Source organism: Microtus pennsylvanicus, chromosome 13, assembly GCF_037038515.1.
Source record: "Microtus pennsylvanicus isolate mMicPen1 chromosome 13, mMicPen1.hap1, whole genome shotgun sequence".
Taxonomy (NCBI): domain Eukaryota; kingdom Metazoa; phylum Chordata; class Mammalia; order Rodentia; family Cricetidae; genus Microtus; species Microtus pennsylvanicus.
Genome location: NC_134591.1, coordinates 44,500,800 through 44,522,801, shown reverse-complemented (window position 1 = coordinate 44,522,801; position 22,002 = coordinate 44,500,800). Strand labels below are relative to the sequence as shown.

At 43.2% G+C, this 22,002-nt stretch overlaps 1 protein-coding gene across 2 annotated transcripts in view; it reads right to left on the bottom strand.

Annotated features, from left to right (window-relative positions):
• The window catches only part of Orc1 (origin recognition complex subunit 1), a 30,758-nt gene that overhangs the window by 8,401 nt on the left and 355 nt on the right, over window positions 1-22,002 (bottom strand). The window contains exons 1-15 of one of the 2 annotated variants that reach the window (XM_075946863.1): window positions 21,719-21,978; window positions 18,611-18,711; window positions 15,791-15,889; window positions 13,901-14,028; window positions 11,767-11,945; window positions 9,525-9,771; window positions 8,131-8,476; window positions 7,144-7,239; window positions 6,410-6,611; window positions 5,142-5,239; window positions 4,624-4,725; window positions 4,016-4,187; window positions 3,355-3,462; window positions 3,084-3,233; window positions 2,361-2,480 (exon numbers count right to left, since the gene is read on the bottom strand). In XM_075946863.1, coding sequence (XP_075802978.1) covers window positions 2,361-2,480; window positions 3,084-3,233; window positions 3,355-3,462; window positions 4,016-4,187; window positions 4,624-4,725; window positions 5,142-5,239; window positions 6,410-6,611; window positions 7,144-7,239; window positions 8,131-8,476; window positions 9,525-9,771; window positions 11,767-11,945; window positions 13,901-14,028; window positions 15,791-15,885 — 2,043 coding nt within the window. In that variant the 5' untranslated portion in view covers window positions 15,886-15,889; window positions 18,611-18,711; window positions 21,719-21,978. Of the gene's footprint in view, window positions 1-2,360; window positions 2,481-3,083; window positions 3,234-3,354; window positions 3,463-4,015; window positions 4,188-4,623; window positions 4,726-5,141; window positions 5,240-6,409; window positions 6,612-7,143; window positions 7,240-8,130; window positions 8,477-9,524; window positions 9,772-11,766; window positions 11,946-13,900; window positions 14,029-15,790; window positions 15,890-18,610; window positions 18,712-21,718; window positions 21,979-22,002 lie in introns of those variants that run through there. The other variant, XM_075946862.1, reaches the window with a different exon arrangement.

Here is a 22,002-nt window from a genome sequence, read left to right as displayed (position 1 = left end):
ATCTTTTGTTTGAGGAACTCCTCACAGTCTTTTCATTAATGATAGACGCAGGGGCCCAATGATGGGAGTTAGTGTGGACTCTCGCCTGAACAGCACACCATACAGAGGTTGTAGAAACCGGCTCAACATGGCATGGTGCCAGGCACGAGGAGTGCCCTCCACATGGCCTAAGACAGGGTGCCCTGTGATCAAAGACCTGCTTACTTTAGGTCTTGCTAGATACCTTTTATTTGAGGAGCTCCAAGGACGGGTGACTTGTGGCAGGACATCCCCCAACCTAAGACAGGGTCCTGGGAACCCTAGGACGGGTAAGGGAGAAAAAGACCTGGTCCCCACTCGACTAAGAATCATAAGGCACCCTACCCCTCTGTTCCCAGGAGAGGTAAATTGCTTCACCATTAGAGAGGAGGATCTCTTATTGTCCCAGTCCCTCTTCTCCTTTAGATCTGACACACCATGGTTTGACTCTGACCTGGTGCCCTCCACTTAATAGCTGCCTGTCTTTATAAAAGGAAGGGGGATCTGTCAGGAGCCATTTCCTCCTAGGATCATTACAGAACCCATCACCCTGGGGAGTCTGCAGAGAACCCCACACCCACAATTGTGTTAAGAAACCGTTCTATTGAGCTGGAGAGATGGCTCAGCATTGCCTGCTCTTCCAAAAGTCCTGAGTTCAATTCCCAGCAACCACATGGTGGCTCACAACCATCTGTAATGAGGTCTGGTGCCCTCTTCTGGCCTGCAGGCATACACGCAAAACAGAATATTGTATACATAATAAATAAATAAATAAATAATTTTTTAAAAAAAGAAACCGTTCTATTGACAGAGCCTACCCCACACCCAAATTGGCTGTTAATGGAGAGCTATCTGTTAGCGGAACCCACCCCACATTCCAAACTATCTGGAGAACTAGGTGTGTCATCTCCTAGTTGTGACCTCCTGGCCTACAGTGACCGTGGACCACGTGGCAAGATTCCATGCCCCCGCCCCCATCCCAAGCCAAACTCCTTACCCTATATAAGCTGTACCCCATCTCTAATAAACGAAGGCTTTGACAAGAACCCGGCTTAGCCTTCTTCTTCTCTCTTAGCCCATTATCTTCCAGATAGTGCCTCTCTGTGACCCTGGAATAACTGACTGCAGGGTGGGTTACAACCCCTAGACTAAGTAACCCACCCAAAGGCGGTTTACACCGGGTTCTCATTCTGTGTGCCCCAGGAGCAGCTAATATTAAGGCCAGAAAGAGAACATACTGGGAGGCAAGACCTCCCAGAGCATGTAGTGAATTTGGGAGAACTGCCCAATCAATTATCTAAAAGATTAAAATTAAGATGGAGGAGAAAAGGAAGAAACCCAATGTGGGGAAGCCCTTTGCCGAGACAAACGAACCAAGCTCTGCACAATGCCAAGAGCTACGCTGCTGTCGGTCCTTCTCATGTCCTGAGAAATGGAGCTTCCAGGCCCGACTCACTCTCTCCCATGCCGGCTCAGAAAAATACCCAAGAGGCAGGCGGATCTCCATGAGTTTGACGCCAGCCTGATCTACACAGTGAGTTCCAGGATAGCCCCCAAAACCACACAGAGAAGCTCGAAAAACCAAAACACCTCCCCCCAAGGGAAAAAAAAAAAGAATGTTATCTGCTTGTTAAGTTTTGACAGGCTATCCCAGACCTCGAAATCCTCCTGCCTCACCTTCGAAAGTGCTTACAGGGATAAACTGCTATACCTCAGAGCTACTGCAGCCTACAAAGACCTCTTTCCCAGCTCTTATATTCCCAGTATTCGTCAGCAACCTGGAATTCACCTGTTTTGGACCTCACCAAATTATCTCTAAAATGATCCATTCCTCCAAAATTGTGGCACATAAACCAAGAAAACGACTAAGTATATATGTATATAATACACTAAGACATTAAAAGTAGTCATCTTAGCATGGTGCATGCTTTCAATTCTAGCAGGTAGGCAGATCTCTTGAGTTTGAGACCAGCCTAATCTATATAACATACTAAGCCAACCAGAGGTACAGTGAGACCCTGTCTCAAAAGGCAAACATGGCAGTCATCCCTGTACAGTGGGATTACACGCTATTGTATGTAATGTTCTGAAGAGACCAAAGCCACTCCTAGTTAGACATGAGCAGTGCAGTCCAAACATTTCCTCATTACCTCCTGTCCTATCACTGTAGTGAGGGTCTGCATACAGCCTTGTCTGTAGAATGATGGTCCCATATAAACAGGTCCAACTCTGACCAGTTGCTAAGCTCTCTTCATTCAGCGTACACAGCACAGGGCATAGACAACAGGTGCTCAGAAGGACTTGTGGATGGGTGTGGAGGTGTAGCAAGGATGGTGACTTACCTTTCTGGCTACCAACTGGATGGCATCATCCTCAAAGGCCTTTAAATGCTTGAGTCGGGACACTACAATCTGTTTCAGTTGGCTGTGAGAATAGGGCTGGAAGGACATTCTGGTGAGACCCTGGAGAGCCGAGAGGAGAGAGGAACAGGTTTCACCGCGTCCAGGTAGGGACAGAAAACAAAACAAAAAAGCCACACTCAGGCCCCCCAGCCTGATTATCAAGTCCAACATAACAACACGTTTCTTTCCATTTTCCCTTGCAGTTGCTGCCAGTACTGGCTATGACGGGGTGTCCTGCAGGACAGCAGCTCTCAAACTCTTTATCTTAGAACCTTTATTCTCTGAGGGGAGAGAGGTGCGCTACCGACCCGCATAGCTCCCGCCCTCCTTACCATGTTCTCAATGGTTTGATGTTGGCGTTTCCTGCCAAACTATAAGGTTCATGAAGGCCAACAAGTCTGCCTAGTTCTCTGCTTCACTGTAAGCACTTAAGAGGTGGCAGGTGATACATGCTTAAATATTTTTAAAACTAATTAAACTTCTAAGACTTTGTGTGATTTAAAATTGCACAGGGATCAGAGTGCCAAGTCATAGGGTATGGTATGTGTAAAAAAAAAAAAAAAAGGCAATGATTTTTAATTCCAACATAAAACTACAATTATGGCAGAAATCATAATTGTTGGCCTTCTAAATTTCCATTTTTACACAACGCCCTTGACTTACCAATCTGCTGGATACGCGGTTCATCATGATCCTTTCTGGCAGGTCCATGGTGTTGGCAATGGCCAGGACAACCAGTCGGGCTCCCTTGTGAGTAGGCCAATCAAATAGATTATACATGACATCTTGTTTCTGAGTCCAAAGAAGGTCGAGCTGCCCAAGAACATATACAGTGTCGGTGAGACTGATTGGGCACCTAAGTGACAGCTTGCCCACTGAGTTAACGATGTAGTGCCTATACTATTCCTGCTCCATGCGCCCACAGGCACCTTACCTCATCCACAAGCAGCACGGTGGTTTCCTGTGGGAACCTTTGGCTGCAGAATCGCTTCGCCAGCAGCTCTGCCGCATGGTTAGCGGTTGCCTTCTGGCCCGTCAGCTTCTGCAAAAAAGTAGTTGCTATCTATAGTCTGTAAAAGAAGCTCATCTCCTTACTGTCTCTTACTCTAGTCCCATCCCCAAGAGGGATATTACCGGTCCCAGGGCAACAGCTAATGAAAGAGCGTTTACACCCTATTCCAGGACATCCTCCACCATTGTGAGCTAGTTTGCTGCACGCCGGCATGGAATCAGTCAACATTTAGCTCCTGTGCCATGGTTTTTTCTTCGTTTTAAGATTTATTTATTGTGTGTAGTGTTCTGCCTGCATGTATGCCTTCAAGGCAGAGAGGGTACCCGATCTCATTACAGATGGTTGTGAGACACTGTAGTTACTGGGAATTGAACTCAGGACCTCTGGAAGAGCAGCTAGTGCTCTTAACCTCTGAGCCATCTCTCCAGGCCTGGCCATGGTTTTGGAGTCTAAAAATTCTGCCCACCTCACTCTTGCCACCTCTGCATAAATATGTAAAATGCAAATCAAATTAAGTAAGCCTTTCCTTTCCCACGTGCTTCTAAAGAACTGTTTCCCAAAACCCCCCAACAACTTTGCCTACCTGTAAAATCTGCACATAGACTTGGTGGGGTTCTGTCAGCTTCATGCCATTGACCTCAACGTATTCAAAGGGAGGAACATCATTTGTTTGAGCTGCCTGCTGCAGACAGCGCATGACCTCGTGTACAGTGGCCGTCTTCCCTGTCCCAGGAACCCCAGAAATGTACATACACCTACAGCAAGAAAACAATACTCATAGCCTGGGTCTGTGCCATCCACATCACACTAAGAAAGAGCAAGCCCCTCGAGATAGGGAAGTAGGAACAGTGAAGGCTACCCTAGGAGACTCGTCAGAGTTGGACCTGTGTAGACACTCATTCTACAGTCAAAGCTATATGCATGCAAACTGATTACTCAAAGGTCACCCCCTCCTTTTTAAATTGAGACAAAACCCCATGTAGGTCAAGCTAGCCTCAAACTCACTTTGTAGCAAAAGATAACCCTGAACTCCCGATCCTCTCGCCTCTGCCCTGCCACCACCACGTTCAGTTTCTGCAGTTCTGAAAGGCAGGATGCCACTCTTCTAGGCTTAGCAGTGGTTCTGCTTTCTCTGCTGACCCCGTGTGAGCAGCTCTTCCTCAGACTACCTGTCTACCCAGCATTACTCACCCTCCTGTCCCATCAAGAACTTTGCTTTCCACAAAGTTGTAGATGTCTTGGAATTCCTGCTCCCGACAGGGAAGAGAGTCAGGCACAGCAGAAACATGCAGCCTACATGGAAAAGACACTATTATTTCTGTCCAGGAATGAAAAAAAAAAAAGAAAGAAATTCCTTGCTTTTCACCTCTCTACGGTGCCTCACCTACCCTCCCTTTTATCCACCAAAACCACAGGGTAGACCAAAACCTATGAGTTTCAAAAACTCTTGCTCTCGTCCTGCAATTTAAGAGAACTCCTACTTTAGGGTCCTGTAACTAAGAGACACCACCCTCAGAAACACCAAGAGGACGGCACAAGCCTGGGAGACATTCCTCCCATCTGCATCTCCCTGGCCATTAGTTGTTCTGTAAGGACTTGTTTTACTGTCTTCCAACCGTACGCACAAATGACTGCAACACCAGCACAGCCAACTCCACCTCATGTGAAGAAAGAGGCCCCAGCACTCTGATCTATCCAGGTTCTATTACCTCAGCCGGGCTTCTTCAAGCGTGCTAGTTGGCTCCTGGATAGCGAGGTTTCTATCGTGAATCTGAGGAGTGGCGTGATGAGGTGTTCTACGATTAGGCTGTAGTCAATGAGAGCATAAACTGTAATAAAGCAAAACCACACACACACACACACACACACACACACACACACACACACACACACCATCCAGGACACAGAAAATTGATCTGGGAAAAGAACAAGGTAGTCTTACCTCCTACATGAAAGAAATAAAAATGATTTATTCCTCATTCCTACCCCTCACATCAAACATTTTGTTTATAGTCCAAACATGATCTTTTTTTCTAATACTTATATGGAATTGGAATTTGAGAACAGTTATTTTGAGAAAGGAATTAAAAAAAAAAAAAAAAGATTATTCAGCCAGGCATGGTGGTGCCTGCCAGTCCCAGGACCTGGGAGGCAGACACAGGCCAAAGCTACACAGTTAGACGCTGTTTTAAAAACAAACAAAAACCCAACTGTATGCTGATGAGTTCTACTATGTTTAACACTACTGTTTCTCTAACCCACCTCTCTGCATGAGAAGACCCCCCAACATCGTAATGCTGTTACAGTTGCACAGGAATTTCCTTCCGTTTTCCTGTTGCACACTGATTACCACATGTAAGCAGTACCCCTGATCTCTGCTGTATTAGTGCAGCCTGGAATCCAATTCCCCAAGTGCCAAGGGAAACACAAACACCACGACTCAGCAGTGTTTGTGCTTCCCTTAGGAGGCTGTGCTCTTGGCCTTTTGACTCTGGCCCTTAAAAGGAACTTGAGTGCTGGAGAGAGGGCTCAGAGGTTAAGAGCACTGACTGCTCTTCCAGAGATCCTGAGTTCAATACCCAGCAACACACATAGTGGCTCACAGCTATCTGTAATGAGATCTGGTGCCCTCTTCTGGCCTGCAGGTGTACATGCAGACAAAAGAAACTACACATAATAAATACATCTTAAAAAAAAAAAAAAAGGAACTTAAACCCTTGAGCAGTCTGGGCCAGCCTAGGCTTTATAGTAGCACACAATCTCAAAAGCGAAACAAAATAACACAAGGGAAAAAGTCATCTTCAAGTAGATTAATTTTCAATCAAGTTCACGTAAGCCTGTTCATCTAGGGAATGCACTACTTTAACAATCCTAGCCCTATGCTAAGAATCCAGCTGTTACTGTGAGATCTTGGAACTACCATTCTATACCATACAGGAGGGACACGTCACTGGTAAACAAACCCAAAAAGCCTTACTGTTTTCTTTGGTGTCTTGGAGGGGATCTGCAGTGATGGCTTTGAGGCCATTCTCCGGTTCCTGGACTGCCGCTGGGGATTTTGCCTCCGAAGGGAGGGAACAGAGTCCTCGTCCTCCTCCTCCTCCTCCTCACTAGTGCAGTCTGACACCTCTGCTGAGGATATGAAATCTTCCTCTTCGTCGTCACTTTTATCTAGAAGCCTGAGTGGTGGAGACTGATTATTTTTTTATTATTTGATGTCTTAACAACTGGATAAAAGTGTGCACGGGAAGCATTACATCCCTTCCAACACCAGGCAATATGGAATTTGTTTCACTTCTTAGATACTTGCTTGAGATGCTCTGCCAAAGGCATTACATATCCACTGAATCCCTCAACAACTTTAAGACTTGTGTATCTTCCCTATTTTGTTCATGAGGGGGTAAGGATTGGAAATGTTCATCTTCTCAAATTTCAGTTTCAGAAGCCCAAATTCAAACTAAGATCTATCAAAGTTAATGCTTTTAGGCATCCCACGCTCCCAGACTTGCAGGAAACAAGAGTGATGGAAGCCAAGGAACCACAAGCCCTGGCCAGCATTTCTTGTCCCTTTCAAACTATGACACCTGTACAAAATGCTAGGTGAAAAAGAATCAATGCACTGACCGGCCACTCACACACAAGGGACACGAAGGGACAAATGCTATCACAGACGAGAGCAAGGTTCTTCTGCTGGTCAGTGAGCAGTCTTACCAAAGCTGTTTCCTAATCCGACTCAAAGTCACAAGTGAACTCCTTCTGTGGACACGATGGGAACTACGGCTGTGAGCTTCTTGTCCTTTTGTCTCCCTGTAAGGTATCACACCTGGATTAGAGGAAAGCGTTAGAGACACCAAGGGTCCACAGTGGGTACCGGAAATAGTCAAGTCTCACTGGCTCCTATTCTTTCTATAACAACCTTGGAGTTAATCAAACTTGGCTCAAAAGCTGCTCAAAGAAAATTCAAGTTTTATTTAACACATCATTTAAATCAAACTTTACTGCTCTGTTATTGTGGATCAAAATGGATAAAAATACTTAGTATTTATTGAGCAACCTATTATGGGCCAGGTGTTGGGAATTTCTATTTAAGAAATATTGAAAATCAAGTTATTTCTAGTCTGTCACTTTTACTATACACTTCATTAGCTATACAAATGATCAATGACCAAACTAAAGCTTGTCCTACATTTACTGTCTTCTTTTACTACATTTAAGAGTAGATTCTAGCTTCATAAAAATGAAAAACCATCCAATTGGATAAAAATGATCACTACATTGTGGCAAAGAGCCACAGCCAACCAATGAAATCCAGACTGTGAAGCAGTATAGTTTCAGACATAAATATCGATATTCCCAAGTGACATCTGAAGAGAAAAGAATGTCTTTTTGGAGATAGTGTTACTATGTAGATCAGAACTCAATACATACCAATCCTGCCTTAGCCTCCAGATTACAGGCATTAAAAAAAAAAAAGCCAAGGCCAACTTCAAAGAGAATTGCACAATACAGATACCTGGGCCCAAGACGTGGAGCCTAATTTACTAAATCCAGGCTCAGAAATCTCTATTTGAAAAAGATCCTCAGACTCTCGGTCTGGTCAGGCAGCCACAGCTCGACAGTTTCCCTCCACGACACCCAATTCTCATCACACGAAGTATCTCAAGCTGGTCTGTGCAAGGGGGCAATACCCCTGCTTACCTCCTAATGTGCTCTGGTGTCAAAATCACGGTAGGCACCACGCAAGACCTCACCCTGTTCCTGACAGGGATAAGGGCCCCCTCCACATTAATCTTGGTGGTCACCTCAGCTGGGCCTTGGGCTCTCAGAGTCATGCTCTGTTTGGCACAAATGGAAGGAGCCTGTCCATTTTTTCTTAGAGTTTTCAAAGCTGAGGAGGTCTTGATTTCACCAGGCTGAGACCTTTTAGGTGGTAAGGCTGTCTCAGAGGAGGCTGTTTTTCGTTTAGAATTTTTTTGAGGCTCCAAGGAGTCACACGAGATCTTCTGTGATAGCCTCATGTTAGGCTTCCTGGGAAAACCTAAGCCTAAAGAGACAATGTGGGATGTTAGACTTGAACCCCCGATCTCATACTGTAACTGAAGTTACACAACGGAAGTTACTCATACTTTGATAATGTCCATATTGTCTTCCTCTAGGCCAGGTGGCCTCTTTTTTCCTAAACTTCATGACTTTCCTATTTAGAAACAGACATGACTTTTGTTTTCCCATTTCAGTCCCGAGGACTGAACCCAGGCCCTTGCTAAGCATGTGCTCCACCGCCGAGCTCCATCTGCAGGATTTAGAATCTGACTTCTCAGTTAGCTTCCCCAAGGCAACACTGCAGGGTAAACACTTCCAGTGCAATGGCCTTTGAAGAAATTTATAGTACAATACCGAGTGACACCAGACCCAAATTTTTCCTGTTTTTTTTTTCCCCCTAAACCCAGATTATATCTGGCAAGATAGAGGAGAAATCATTACATGTAGATCTGTTCTACTCTTGCCAAGACTATGGGTACCGGGGTTCACAGCCCTTCATAGATACAGCTGAACTATTAAAAAGGCAAGGATTATATTAGGTCCTAACAAGAAACAAAAGGTGAATGAGACTCAACCTTGGTACTTATCCATGGACATGCTGCTCTTCTAACTCAGGAGATAGCAGGCAGGAATGCCTACAGTCTTAAAGCACAGATGAGCCAACTTCAGTCATACTTATGAGAGACAGACACAGACAGGGTTTCAAGAGCCATCTAATGTCTATGTGGCTTTATTCACAATCATGAACAACTAGAAACACCCAGATGTCACCTACTGGGAATTAATAAACTGTAGCTATTGATACAATAGAGCACTGCATATAGAGGATCAAATCACCAATAGGATAATAACAGGAATGACTCCCAAATGAATGAAAGCAAGAAAAGAGAGCCAGACAAAAAGGCCAGACTGTGATTCCAATGATATGATATCCCAGAAAAGCCAACCATAGACAGCAAGGACATCACTGTGCAGCAGGCGTTGGGGAAGGAAGAACTGGTATATCACAAAGGATCACAGCACACTGAAAACTACTTTACAACTATACTTACCATCAAATTCGAGCAATTTCTTTGCATTGGGGGACACGGGAGGAGCAGGTGTCTGGCAAGATTTGGAGGTAGAGTGACGTGACTTAGGCTTTTGGCACTCAGGGCTATCCTCTAGCTTCTTCAAAGCTGAAAGTACTTCTAGTGGCAGTGGCTCGAAATTCTTTGTATTCCAGGATAGTTTCACAAACAGTGTCTCCTCACTCATCTGATCCATAGGGAGCACTTCACCTGGGGCTAAAGCCACGACCTAAATTTTGGAAGTGCAATAAACGAGACTATACAGCCAAGAAAAAACACGGCTGCAATGAAACTACTTAAGCTCACATCTTTATATGAAACGCAATCTTTTATATCTAAAGAGAAAGACATTAACTGAGAAACTGAGCATTTACAAAGTCATGAATAATTTGAGGAGGGAGTCAGTGAAATGGAAATCACCCCCTCTTATTTTGTCTTTTTTTTGTTGTTGTTTTTTTGTTTTTCGAACCGGCGTCTCTTTGTGTAGTCCCAACTATCCTCCTATATAGATCAGATTGGCCTCAAACTCAGAGCTCCATTGGCATCTCCTGTGTGCTGGGATTAAAGATATGTGTCAACACACCCAGCAAATTAATCTTGTCGCCCCCCTCCATCGGCTTTACTTTATTTGCACAGGGTCTCCTGTAACTTCTGATCCTCCTCACTCTACTTCCTAAGTATTGGAAGTACAGAGATGGACCTCCATAGCTGGTTTGTATAGTGCTAGTGATTGAACCCAGAGAATGAATGATCCTCTGCCTTGGCTTCTCCACCCCCCTCCCTAAAACTCCCTAAAACTTCAACATGTTGAACAGTTAGCGACACAGCTGCAAGATGACCCAAACTGTTTTTCAATGTCTTCTAAGCTCACTTCCAGAGTGCTCAGCATTCCCTAAATGGCCAACCATCACTAGCAGAACTTGGCTTTAGTAAGAGTTCTGCTTATAGTGTGATCTTCCCAGGTACCCCTTCTCTCCTGCCCTTCTGTTCTAGTTATTTCCTGTTGCTATGATAAATCACATCGGCCAAAATTAACTCAAGGAGGAAAGGGTTAATTATTCCACTTTACAGCCGACAGCCCTGCTCACCATCCATCACGGAGGGAACTGGAGACAGGAACTAAAGCAGAGGCCATGGAACAACGCTCTTTACTGGCTTGCTGCCCTTGCTTTCTTATGCCACGCAGGAGAGGGCACCATACACTGTGGACTGGGCCCTCCCACATCCATCATTAATAAAATGCCCCCATAGACTTGCCTACAGGCCAGTTTGTCAAAGGTATTTCATAAAGACTCTCATCAAGTTGTAGAAGCTAACGAGCACACCTTCCAAATTCACCTGCTCTGCTGCTTCAACTTCTACATCCACCTTTCCCACCTTCATTAACAATAAATAACATGAATGACTGTAGCCAGGTGAGACCAGTCTCTCTGGCCAATTGCTAAACCAGTTCCCCAATCACCCAAAGCCAGACTTCACACAGGAGAGTCTAATCCTACTATAAAAGCAGCACTAGAAACAAGAAGCCTGCACACACACACACACAAGTTTTCAAAATGTTGTCTACTTCAACAGCTTAGTTCCTCAAAACAAAAATTCTCTAACACATGAGGTAGCACAAATAATAAAAGCTCAGAGACAAATGTTGGGGTTCAAGCTGAAGATCAGAAAAGCAAAGCAGCCAGCCTCTACTTCAGACTAAAAATGAGCTATCCTGCCTCCACTAAGCCCCAGGCCTGTCTCCTCCCATTTTATACTCCTCTCCAGTGCTGGGATTAAAGGTGTGTGCTACCACTGCCTGGCCTGTATGGCTGACTAGCGTAGCAGCTTTGCACTGATCTTCAGGCCAGCTTCATTTATTAAAACACAAATAATATACCACTGTACAAGGTTGCCTTTAGCAATGGGCACTTTTTCAAAGTTATTCAAAGCAAAGTCCACATTTTACAAAACACACCCAACCTAACAATGCTTTGTGCCTGTCATAATCATAGCTATATATGATTTTTCACCAAGACACATTTTCTAACTCCTGCTCTTCTTTCAGGTCATAACTCAAATGTTACTTCCTCCAGAAGGCCAAGAACACACACTCTATGCTCTCAGTATCTGTGGGATAGGGCAAACAGCCAGAAAAGATAAGAGAATAATTCAAATTAGAATCAGTAATATTTCTGAGGTCATGCAGCGAGAGCTGTTTAGAACAAGACTTAAGGCCACCTACCTGAACAGGGCCGATGATGGTCTCCACATAAACATTGTTATCAAAGTCAGAATAGTCATACCAGAATATCTCCTGGGCAGCAGGCTTCCGGCCTAATAAATGCCTTTTAGAGATAGGGATCTCAGAAAATCGGACAAACCACTGCACTCGAGCACATTTCTTGGAAGGAAATTGAGATCCTAGAGGATCGGGTGGGAAGTGGAGATTAAAATAGGAAGGTGAACTAATGAACAATGCACCACTGAATATTGCCTCATGCCAAAGACTACACAATACAAATATAATCCCCCCATAAGTCTACAAGCAGGTACTATACCTATCCCCTTTATAGGCCAAGAAACCAAGTTTCAAGAACCTTATATAATTTGACAATGATCAAAGGACCAATCAGCAGCAAAATGACTCCAAATATGTTCTTTATGGCGCTCCACTTTTTATAAAAATATTTTATTTTTGTTTTATGCGTGAGTGTTTCGTTTTGCATATATGTCTGCGCTCTATTTGTGTGCAGTATCCACGGAGGCCAGGAAGGGGCATTAGCTTCTCTGGACCTGGAGTTAAAGACAGTAGGTCCTATGAACTAGCCCTGGGTCCTCTGAAACAGTGAGTGCTTCTAAGTGCCGAGCCACCTTTCCAGTCCCGGTGTTCTACTCTTTTTCTAAAAAAAAATATTTTATTTATTTATTTATTTATTATGTATACAATATTCTGTCTGTGTCTGCCTGCAGGCCAGAAGAGGGCACCAGATTTCATTTCCGATGGTTGTGAGCCACCATGTGGTTGCTGGGAATTGAACTCAGGACCTTTGGAAGAACAGGCAATGCTCTTAACCGCTGAGCCATCTCTCCAGCCCTGCAGTGTTCTACTCTTAATAGTGTTCATCAGTATAAAAAGGAATTTCCAAAGGGAAGAAAAACAAGTTATTATAATCATAGGCACTTAATTTACCAATGGAAAAATTTTACAAATTAATGACTTAAAAGGAATGGTGGTTCATATTTGTAATTCCAGCACTTGGGAGACAAGGACAGGAGCATTCTGAGTTTAATAGAGTTCAAGGCCAGTTTGGGGATAGAGATATGTAAAGAAATCGTACTTGTAAACTCTCAGAGTAACTTCCCCGTATCTGAACTCAGAAAATGTGGACCCAGCTGTTATGGAATATTATTTTAATATGTGTTATTCATTTATGCTGTGGAATATATGTTAAATGATGCAAAGATGTGTTGTGTTCTTTTATGTTGTATTTGTTTAACTCTGTAAAGCTGTGTTTCTCTGCTTGTCTAAAACACCTGATTGGTGTAATAAAGAGCTGAAAGGCCAATAGTTAGGCAGGGGGAGGACAGGTGGGGCTGACAGACAGGGAGAATAAATAGGAGGAGAAATCTTGGGAGAAGATAGGGAACAAGAAAAGAGAGAGGCTATCAGGGGTCAGCTACCCAGCTACCCAGCAAGCCATGAGTAAGAAGAAAGGTATATAGAATAGAGAAAGGTAAAAGCCCAGAGGCAAAAGGTAGACGGGATAATTTAAGAAAAGCTGGCTACGAGGCTGGAGAGACGGCTCAGCAGATAAGAGCACTGGCACTTCTTCCAGAGGACCTGGGTTCAATTCCCTGCACCCACACGGCAGCTTAAAATACTCCAATTCTACGGCATCTGACACCTTCACACCAATCCACATAAAATAAAGCTAAATAAATTTAATAAAAAAAAAAGAAACAGAGAGAGAGAAAGGAAGGAAGAAAAAGAAACAAAAGCTGGCTAGAAAAATGCTAAGGCAGGCATTCATAAAGGAGAGTAAGTTTCTGTGTGTGTATGCATTTGGGAGCTGGGTGGTGGGCCCCCAAGGAGAAGAGAGTGGAAGAGTAAAAAAATGAATAACACCCAGCAGTGCAAATCACCAGTTTTCCTCCTGCCTTCTTAAACTCTCCACCCCCTAATCCTGCACTTCTAAAAACAATGGAAAGGCTAAATTCTTGAGCTGATTTCATTTCCCCACACCTGTGCTGCTGAGTGTATGTGGTCCACGGTGCTCTGTGAGTGCCTGTGAACAGAGAACTCAGCATCCTCCCCTCCTGCATACTCTGCAATCGTGCCCAGTAAGGGAAGGCTTCCATTTCAGGCCCAAACTCACCATCTTCAAATAATTCAGTCAGTTTAGCGATATAAGGCTTTGTATTATAATTTCCTTTAATCAACACAAACTGTCCAACCTTGATGTGAATTTCAGTGGAACAATCATTATCTTTCACACATATTTCTCTAGAAAGCAAAAAAGAAACATGATCGTTAAAGTGGGAGTAGATTTTGAGGATTTGGCACAAAAGACAACATTCTTTTAAAGGACATTTCCTGTTCAGCTACCTCTTTTGAGATTTAATTCTTTATTTTATGTGTAGGCATGCTTGCCTGTGCAGTGCTCATGGAGGCCAGAAGAGGGCACTGGATCCCCTGGGACAGTTGTGAGCCACACTATAAGTGAGAAAATCAAACCTGAATCCTCCCTCTGTAAAGATTAGCTAGTGCCGATAACCATGGAGCAATCTTTTTTTCTTTTCTTTTTTTAATCTTTTTTTTTCTTCCAAGCTCAAAAACATTCTTAAGGGCTCAGTGGGCAGGAAAAACACCAATGCACATAAAATAAAAATAAAGTTTTAAAAATTCTTCAACTGGAAATTCCTCTAAATGACTTCTCTAAGTTCTCCAATTATCTTACTGGGAAAACAATGTATCCAGTCAAAGTACACAAAATGGGTAATGAATTGTTTTAGCATAAATGACTACTTTAGATGCCTTAAATGCCTATATGCTATTGGCAAAGAACAATAAAGGATTCGGGAGGCTGGAATGCTACCCAAAAATATCAAAACTGCTAAGGAATGGGGAGAAGGCTCAGTGGATGGAGCACTTGCTGAATGAGTAAGCACAAGGGTTAGAGTTCAGCTTCCCAGCACTCATGTAAAAAGCCAGATAAGTGTAGAACCACCTGAAGTACAGCACTTGGGAAACAGAACGAGGAATCCGCAGGGCAAGCTCACTAGCTAGATGAGCTGGAATCGGTGAGTTCTAGGTACAGCAAGAAAAACTAAAGAAACAACAACAAAAACTGCACCAATAATAAAACTGAGGGTCTCCTAAGATTCTGGGAGCTCCATGGATGAGGAGCCAAAGGTGGTTGTCAACACATCAAGGATAAAGCATTTTTTAGATACAGGGCAGCTGCATGTACGAACTCACAGCGATTTTGACAGAACGCACAAGACCTTTACAAGCTCCAGCCAGGCATAGAGGAGAGAGAGGTGGGCAACAACAAAAACAAAACAAAACAAAAAACCCATCAGTAGCTAGAAAGCGATAGGCATCTGACAGCTGCTGGGAGAGGGAGAGAGTCCGTTTACTTTAATAATAATGTGGTCCCTACAGGGCAGACCAAGACCAGTGGAACATCGCAAACTTAATCTTAACTCATTTGGTAAAGGAAAAAGAAAAGAAATCTCAAATTGAGGTAGAAAGGGATGCGATGGGAGTGGCGATGGGAGGAGGGAGGATGATGAATGTTCAAAACACACAGCAGCTAAGATATTCCCAAAGAATAAAAACACTGCAATAAATAAAGCACAGAGCAACTGAAGAAGCACTCAACATTAATCTCAGACATCCAAAGAGCATACACGCCTGCCCAGTATATATGCGCACACACACACACACACACACACACACACACACACACACACACACACTACACATGCACGCAGAAACAAGTTGGGAGGGACATAGTACCAACATCTCTTATCTTTTAAGCTTCAAAGAATCCACTTTAAGTAGAAGACATTATGGTACACCTCAAATTTTACTAACCAGCCACATCAGATATTTTTATAATCACACAAAACTTTCTTAAAAATTCATTTCTATCGTCCCTCAAACCTCAGTCTTTATTGAGTAGAACAGTTTAAATACAAGCTTAACGGTTTAGCCTGAAAAGTGACATTTTGCAGTCCCACCGAAGAGCTTCATCACTTACTTGTAGATTTGATAGTACTGTTTTCGATCCAGCAATGGCCTGCCAACCCATGAGAAAGTTTTCCGGGTCTTCTGCCTTGTGACATAGGATGGCATGGCTCTGATGGGGTGTAAGATATAATCAGTCCCCGCCTCCACTGAGTTCAGTCCTTGTTTCAAAACACCTGCCGCACACTCACAGTTTAAACTGGGACTCTTCACACAATCCTGGCAATCCTAGAACTCACTGTGGACCAGGTGGTATCAAACTCATCAGAGATCTGTCTGCTTCTGCCTTTCAAGAGCCGGGACTAAAGGTGTGTGCTGCCTCCACCTGGCTGGTAGGTCCGTACTTGTAAGCATTCATAACTTTTCCTAAATATCAGGCCCCAATTTCCCTGGGTGAAATTCATTAAACCATAATAAGCAGTATCTACATAAAATATACTAAATTGCCTGTGTTTAATTCCCAACAAGATTGACTTTATCCACAAAAGAAATGTCATTGAGCTAGGACAAGCAAGGCCACAGAGAAACCTTAGTTTGAAAAACCAAAAAAAAAAAAAAAAAAAAAGGGACTTACTTCGAACAAAGCACAACAGGTGTGAACAAATATCTAAATGAAATGTCTTTAAAATTCAGATGGGGTAAAAAATAAACACAGTAATCTGCAACCAATGGTGCAAAGAGTCTTAAGGAACCACTAGAAGTTAGAGGACCAAGTCTTGAGATTCGGGGAGAAAGGGCTTTGCAAGGATTTGAACTGAATAACTCAATATTGAATAATCAAAAGACACTGATAAAATGGACTGGAATGAGGGGTTACCAGGGATAGAGGGATAAATATGCAAAAGCAGCATTTGAGGGAGTGATGATAGATTTTATCAAGTGTGTCATTTCACTTACATAAAATAAAAAAATCAGGAGCTAGAGACCTAGCTCAGTTGGTAAAGTACTTGTCATGGAAGTATGTGGACCTAAGTTTATTTCTGAGAATAGTGTTTCTCAGAGTTTTATTAATGAGTATTTTTATGGAGGAGGGTATACTTCTTGTAACTAATTATTACGAGGGGTTGCATATGGTGTTGGATTTCAATAGTTTAGGTGGGTGGATGGTTTATGATGGTGATGGGTTGGGATTAAAGAGTGAGGGTGGTGTTGGGGTAGCTGCCTTGTATAGTTGTTCTGCATGAGTAATAGTGGTTTCTGTTTCTGGCTGAACTTTATTTATGGGTATTTATTATTATTGAGATTACTCAGCGTTATTAAATGCTTAGTAGAACGTGCTGTTGTTAGAGGTAATCGGGTGGAATCGGATCATTAGGAAAATACCTGCCACAACTATGGTGCTTGAGTGGAGGAGTGCGGAGACAGGGTTGGTCCTTCTATGGCTGATGGGAGTCATGGGCGGAGTCTGAATTGTGCTGTTTACCTGTGGCTACGATCAGGACTCCTATTAGTGGCAAAATGTTTGGGTTGTCTATTATGAAGATTTGTTATAGTTCTCAGGAGCGGGAATTTAAACAGAATCAGGCTATTGCTAGGATGAAGCACATGTCTCTGACGCGGTTATAAAGAAAGGCTTCTAAGGCTGCTGTGTTTGTGTTGGCTCAACCATACCATTAGTAAGAAGGATATAATACCTACACCTTCTCAGCCAATGAAAAGTTGGAATTGTCTGAAGTAAGAATAATTAATTATATTAATAAGGAATAGAAGTATTTGATAAATCGATTTAGGGGTGGGTCTGAGTATATATATCATGTGGTGACAAAAAGGGCTACTGGCAGGAAAATAATTGAGAAGTCAATTTTGAAGCTTAGTGATAATTTTATAGTGCCAATAGTAATTCAATATCAGCTGGTGATTAGCAACTCTGCATTGATCTTGTGTGGCCCAGGGTGGCCTTGAACTCACAGAGATCCATCTGCCTCTGTCTCCCAAATCTTGGAATCAAAGGTGTGTGACACCACTGCCTGGCCTCTGATGGCTTGCTTTACCTTCTGATTTTCAGGCAAGCTTTATTTATTAAACCATAAATAAAATATCACTACAGGTATTTAGAGTAAATAAACCACGTATATAAGATGAAAAAGGGACTCTGGCTCTGGATCCCTTCCTGTTGCAAGGAGTCTGCTTTCTCCCTTACTTATACTTTGAATAAAAATTAGCTTTGCAAAGACCTCAGGAGGGAGGCAGGGAGAAGAGATAGCTGAGTGATGGCCTTGAACTTCAGCATTTGGGAGGGGGAGACAAAAGGATTTCTGCTGAGTTCCAGTACAGCCTGGTCTACACAACACATTCCAGGTTATCCAGGGCTACACAGACCAAGACCCTGACTCAGAAACAAAATTATAAAACAGGCAGAAATTATTGTGTAATGATTATGTGGAGTATAATTCACAACATATTGCCAGTGTCACTATTTTGTACTGCTTTGGCTGTGCTACTAAAATAAACCAATTTAAATTGAATACAAGGTAGACATAAGCAAAGAACAAAGAAGCCAGGCTGGGTAATATAAAGACATAATCCTAACTATTCAAGAGTCTGAGGAAAGAGGATCACCAAGTTCAAGGCCTGTCAGGCAGACTGAGTTCAAAGATGCTATCTCAAGCTGCAAAAAGGCTGGGGTTATGGGTCACAGGGGTACTCACTTGCACAGCTATGTTTGTGGCTCTAGATTCAATCCCCAGTACTTGGGGGAAGGAGTGAGCAAACATACATTAAGGACTTGCTCAAGAGAAAAATAAAATTGGATTTGTACTTTTTTACCTTCTGGTAAAAATTAGTGAATGTACTTGAATCCATACAAATGTTTAAGGAAAATCTCAACACTTACTTTCAATATATATTCTTTTTAATGGATGACGCAACACACAATTGTCAGAAATAATCTTCTAACTTCTCCCAGCTTTCTATGACGAAGTCATGCAAATGCCTCTGAAATATAAAGCAAAGACTCAAGTAAATTGTAATATTCAGCAAGTACTCATTTAAATAAAATAGGAATATCATTGAGTGATTTGTAACAAATTACTGTTCCATCAAAACTTATATAATCCTCCAATGATCTAACTTTAAGATAAATGGCATTTAAACTGGTCAGCATTTAGGCATGATGGCCCTTTAACCCTAGCAGTTGGGAAGCAGAGATAGGTGAATTTGAGTTTAGGGACAGCCTGATCTATATAGAGTTTCAGAGCAGCCAGGGTGATACATTGAGGCCTTGCCTCAAAAACAAAACAACAATAAAAATCCACTTTGGGAAACTAAAAAAAAACACCTTTTTTTTTTTTGTAAATTCTTGGGATATATGTCTACTCTATGACTCAGTAATTCATGTATAAATATACATGTATACATGTATGTGTATATATATATATATATCAGAAATACACCATGAAAGGACACAAACCAAAATGTTCCCATTAGTATAGAGCAACAAAACTAATCCAACTATTAATACAACATCACTATTGTGGCTCAGAACTGAAATCTTCCCAAAGGTCACCTGCTGCCTCCTAGAGAAGCTGACCTCTTGGCAGGTTCATGATTTGATGGGCTCTTTGGGAGGTGATAGGAACTCTGAAGTCTTTTACAATCCAGGAAATGAAGGATGGAGAGAGGGCTCAGTGGTAAGAGCAACTGCTGCTCCCGTAGAAAACCTGAGTCCAGTTCCCAGCACCCATGAGCTAGCTTAAAACCACATTTAAGTCCAGTTCAACAGGATCCAACACCCTCTTCTAAGCACTTGGTGCAGACATACAAGTGGGCAAACACTTACACAGGTTAAAACACAGCGAAAACAGGAGGTATAAAAGAGGACTTATGTAGAAGGAGTAGGTTCCTGACCCTTTCTTCTGTTAGGATGTTAGGGACCCTAGACAGAATGTCTGAAATTGTGAGCCAAAATAAATCTTTTCATGTTTTAGGTTTTCTGAATATTTTGTCATAGAAACAGAAAGTTGACAAACACATGCACACACGAAATGAAAAGATACCAAATCAGATGGCTAGTGCACAAAAGGCCTGCTCCCGGCTGTGCTTACGGTTTCTTTCCAGAACCGAGGAATGACGTAGTAATACACAGTTCAATGAACTGCTCCGCCTCACCCTCCACCCGCCACCTCATCACAGTCAGCAAAGGAACAGTGTAAACAACTGCAAAGTCAGGCCTGGCTTGGCCAAAAGAAGGGTTTGACTTCTGGAGATACCCGCTGCAAGGTCTTGATGTCACAGATACCAGAAATCTGAAATATGCATAGCACCTAGGACAGAAGCCACACCCAAGACAAATGCACAAAGGAACCTCACTAAAAGCTGAGCCAAAACTCTTGACATGCCTATCTCACTTAATTCTTAAAAAATAATCCCAGAACTAAGATTATCAGTAATAAGGTGGGAAAGCAATACATGACAAACCACGTCTATCTTAATTCCACCTGTGGAAGACTAAAGCTAGGGGAAACAGGAGCAGGGACTTGTCAGAGGCAAATGTGGGGAGCGCACCTTTGGCAGACTGCTTAGTTAAGGTACATCTCCTGCCTGTTTTGCTTTTGTTTTTGGAGACAGGGTTTCTTTGGAGCCTGTCCTGGAGGACTAGCTCTTGTAGACCAGGCTGGTCTCGAACTCACAGAGATCCGCCTGCCTCTGTCTCCCAAGTGCTGGGATTAAAGGCGTGCGCCACCACCGCCCAGTTTTTTGCCTTTTAAATCTTACCCTCACATCAGGATCAAGACTATGGAATGAAGACAGGACTGGGCCACTGGATCTCTCTCTCTCCAATGTGGCAATACTGAAGAAATCTTTTTTCTGCTTTTCACTATTAACTTGGCCTTTAAAACATTTATTAGTGGGTGATAGTGGCACACGCCTTTAATCCCAGCACTTGGGAGGCAGAAGCAGGAGGATCTCTGTGAGTTCCAGGCCAGCCTGGTCTACAGAGATAGTTGCAGAACAGGGTATAAAGCTACACAGAGAAACCCTGTCTCGGAGGAAAAAATTTTTTTTGTTAGGTGGCAGCGACACACACCTTTAAGCCCAGCATCCAGGAGGCAGAGACAGATGAATCTCTTCGAGGCCAGCCTGGTCTAAAAGTGAGTTCCAGATCACTCAGGCCTGTTATACAGAGAAACACTGTCTCAAGAGAAAGATTTTTTTTTAATTTTGTGTGTGTGTGTTTACCCAGTGCCACAACACACATGTGGAGGCAGAGGACAACTGACAGAAGCAGGTTTTCTCCTTCCAAACTCTGAGTTCCTGGGTTCTAGCTTAATGTCAAGAAGCAATATTGAATGTATCAATTTGCAGATCCTAATTTGGCTCTTTTAATTGGAATGTTGAGGACAAGTGGCAGAAGTTGGCTTGTTAGGGCACAGCTTGTGATCCTAAATCTGATGATGCTGCTTTCTTGAAGTTGTGTAATTCACAGCTCAATGCAAAACACTGAACTCAATTTCACAGAATTCAGAAATCTCCCAACATCCAACCATTGCCCTCTAATACAGCTTTTAAAAAATTAAGCCGGGGGTTGGTGGTGGTGCATGCCATTAATCCTAGCACTCTGGAGGCAAAGGAAGGCGAGCTCTGAGATCAAGGCCAGCTCGGTCTACCCGTTAGTTCCAGGTCAGCCAGAGCAACAGTGAAATCCTGTCTCAAAAAAACCAAAATAGGAAAAGAAAGTATAATCATTCGACTTCTAAGGACAACTAAAATGGCCTTATCACTGCAGTTTTACCCGTACTAATCCTGAGCAGGAATCTCGCATCTCAAGCTTTAGGAACCCCACTTTCAACAATTGTTACAAGAGAAGGGCATTTGGCTCTATGCGAGACCCTTACAAAGTAGAAAGCGGACCATCAGACCTCATCTGTGATTGGGTTGAAAGCCCACCATTTGGAGGAGTCCTGAGAAGGCCGGGACGCCCAAGTCACAAGAGGTAACTTACAGAAAGTCTCTCTCTGGACGCAATCACTAGTTGGTAAAGCGGATAACAGCATCAGCTCCCGTTCCAGGGAAATGGACGCGAGTGTTTATCGCAGGCAGGGCACGCGGAAAGCCAAACTCTTAGGCTCCAGAGGGCAGGCCACACCCACTTCTCCACAGTGGGCTTCCTGCTCCCGCAAAGCAGGAAGTATTCCAGGACCTCAGCGGGGCAAGAAGGGTCTGTCCGCACGTGTAGGGAAAGAAATCAGTGAGACTGCGGAGAACGCCGGGCAGGCCGGGAGCCGC